At 42.4% G+C, this 3,236-nt stretch overlaps 1 protein-coding gene across 1 annotated transcript in view; it reads left to right on the top strand.

Annotated features, from left to right (window-relative positions):
* Window positions 1–1,716: 1,716 nt before the first annotated feature.
* Window positions 1,717–3,236, top strand: part of LOC106532709 (mitochondrial chaperone BCS1) — a gene marked incomplete at its 3' end in the record, with an annotated part of 3,869 nt that continues 2,349 nt past the window's right edge. Inside the window, 2 exon segments of the mRNA XM_014028832.1 lie at window positions 1,717–2,068; window positions 2,179–2,303. Of these exon segments, the coding sequence (XP_013884286.1) occupies window positions 1,749–2,068; window positions 2,179–2,303 (445 nt within the window).

Below are 3,236 nucleotides of genomic sequence, written 5' to 3'. Positions count from 1 at the left end.
CTGGTTTGGGTCTGGAATAACCAGTGTTATATATGCTGTTAACATATGCTAAGTGGGGTTCGTGACCCCCACTGTCTGGCCCAGGCTTATAAATTGCACGACAAACTAAACACATACGATTGTTTGTCTCTGTGTCTCACAATAAGTTCTTCACTGGTTTGTTATATTTTGCGCATTTGCCATCAAAACACACCACGAATCCAGCCAATGATTTACTTCCTCATTAATCTTTGAATCAGGTACCAAAGTAATGACGTAAGTTCACCACTTTTGAAGCTTTGGACGTCAATGATCACATGACTTTTACCATACGAATCAAGCTCCGACACAGTGCTTCTGAAACAGTGTGTTGTTTTTCAATACATGCACCGAAGCTTCAGCTTCAAACTGCCCATCACTAAAAATAGGCTACTAGATTATTTCACACATTCTTAAAACCAAGAAATACAGTAGTTGANGTTTGTTATATTTTGCGCATTTGCCATCAAAACACACCACGAATCCAGCCAATGATTTACTTCCTCATTAGTCTTTGAATCAGGTACCAAAGCAGTGACGTAAGTTCACCACTTTCGAAGCTTCGGATGTCATTGATTACGTGACTTTTACCAAACGAATCAAGCTTCGACACAGTGCTTCTGAAACAGTGTGTTGTTTTTTTCAATACATGCGCCGAAGCATCAGCTTCAAACTGCCCATCACCACAGTTCAGAGTTTAAACAACCTGTCCATCAGTTTGCAGCTTCTATATATTTTCCCAATAAATTACTGATTAACTTAAATATGCCTGACTACTTATCAATATGGGTCTGGCCTGGTATACGACATTTAACAACATAATAAATTTGTCTAAGATCTTTTAATGTTATCTAAAAATTCCTATAGCAAATTTTATATTAGCATAAATACAGATAGCTTAGGAAAACAACTGAGTCTGTTGGGGGTTGCCACTGTAAAGCTTAATTGTTAGCAGCGCCCCTGGTGACAGCAAATAAATACTGATGTTACACTGTTGATTTATAGCCAACCGTTTAATGAGGCTTTCAGGCTATGCAGCTACCACAATGATAAAAATACGTAAAATACTGCAGTACCGCCCAAGTTTTCACCATTTTTCTACCAGACAAACAAAAGATCTAGAAGATTTAGTTTTAGTTGCCCTGTCTGGATAATAAATTAATATTTACTGTATCTGTCAGAGGTGAATCACTCATTTCCACTAAGTTACTGTCACTAAAATGTATTCCCTTTTTGTTTTTAACGAAAAGTGACTACAACACGCCAATATTTTTCGCTATCTTGGCTAGGCTAGGGTTTGTTAGCTTGTAACGCTTCCGGTTTCCTCCTAATTTACTTCTTGTTAGCTGTTGCCGTGTATCAGTTCCGCCCAAACATTGGGTAAATATGATGCCCTCTCACCACTAAAATTGTTCGTGTTTTCACCTAAATCACATCGGACATTTTCATTCATATTACTTTCCCGGATTAACTATTTTGACTGACGAATAATAAATACCAAAGAAGCTAGGAAAAAAATAATCGTGAGTTTTATTGAGTACTGGGAATATTTTTGACACACAGGGTGTGAGGCGTTTGACTTTTCTGCATACATTCGTTATACAGGAGGATTTTTCAATACTAAATTGTTATAATTGTGTTCAACAGATTTTAATATGATTTATTTTCATCTCCACACATTACAGTTATAAAAGCTTTGATTTCACGGGGAAGCCGCAGAAATCAGCATCATGCCGCTGTCGCACTTTCTGGACAGCCTGAAGGACAACCCTTACTTTGGCACTGGATTTGGACTGGTTGGGGTCGGAACTGCGCTAGCCGTGGCCAGAAGGGGAGCCCAGGTGGGGATGATCTTCTTCCGTAGGAACTGCATGATCACCCTGGAGGTTCCCAGCAGGGATAAGAGCTACACCTGGCTGCTGAGCTGGATCACAAAGCACGCCAGGCACACCCAGCACCTGAGCGTGGAGACCTCCTACCAAGCTCACGAGAGTGGACGAGTTCACACACAGTTTGACTTCCACCCGAGCCCTGGGAATCACATCATCTGGTCAGGAAAAATCTCAAAATCCTCTTGTTTTATCTGGATACTAACAATCAGTTGTTTTTCTCTGTATTAAAAGCAGAACTTGTATCACAGAGATCCCATGTGGTCTTCAGGTATGGGAGGAAGTGGATCAGAGATAAGCAGATAGTTGATCTTCACACTGGAACTCCGTTGGAGTCTGTCACCTTCACTGCACTGGGCAGAGACAGACAAATCTTCTTTAATATCCAACAAGAAGGTGTATGTTCACAGTGTTCGCACTGTGAGAACACTGTGTGAACACTGTGTGAACATCCTGCTCTCTGAGAGAGCAGGGTGTTACATAAAGTTCAGGACTCATAAACGCCTCCATGGGTACGTGGTTATCTGAGACGTAGCCCCCACCTCTCCAGCTGCTCTCCTGGTTGTAACAGGAGTCCTGCATTTTGTATTCTGCTCTTGCGATGGCTGCTTGGCGCTGCCAGAGAGCACTGCTGAGCGGTGGCAGCTGGCTGTGCCCTGCATCCAGGGGTGTGGGAAGGACCACCTCTGCCCCGGGGGCCCTCCAAGCTGTCCAGGAGAAACCTCTGACTTCGGAGGACCTCCCACAGGTCAGCAGCTGGGAAATTCTGTACAGGATGATATTTCAGCGCTTCCACAACCGACTGCATGAGTTACAGGTGAGTTCCAGGTGAGTCTCAGCTGCATCTGAGCCTGAAGGAGGCTTTTTTAAAAATTTGCACCAGAAATATCTGTTTATCCTTAAAGGTCTGCATCTCTGACTTCACCTGTGGACAGGTTTGGTTGTTTAGCTGGTGTTTTATGACAGCAATGTACCTCCTATCATTGCACATAAGATGTAAGCTATTTTTTTTTTTTGTTTTTAAAGCAACCACAAAACAGCTTGTTGAGGTGAAATGTATGTTTTTTTTCAATTAATCACAACCAAGTGAGCCAAGTGAACCAAGTTTATTTCTGCTTTTTTAACTTCCATCAGATCTATGAAAAGCAGCTGTACGGGCCCATATACAAATCGATATTCAAGTCAGTTTCAGTCAACACCCCTGAGCTCATGGAGGAGCTCCTGAGGAAGGATGAGAAGTTCCCCAGCAGAGGAGACATGACTGTGTGGACAGAGTACCGGGACATGAGGGGACTGGGCTATGGACCTTTTACAGAGTAAGAACTAAAG

This window comes from Austrofundulus limnaeus, unplaced genomic scaffold (genome assembly GCF_001266775.1).
Source record: "Austrofundulus limnaeus strain Quisiro unplaced genomic scaffold, Austrofundulus_limnaeus-1.0 Scaffold817, whole genome shotgun sequence".
In the NCBI taxonomy this organism is placed as follows: domain Eukaryota; kingdom Metazoa; phylum Chordata; class Actinopteri; order Cyprinodontiformes; family Rivulidae; genus Austrofundulus; species Austrofundulus limnaeus.
Note: the sequence above shows the minus strand (reverse complement) of the source record. Positions and strands in the feature narration are given on the sequence as shown.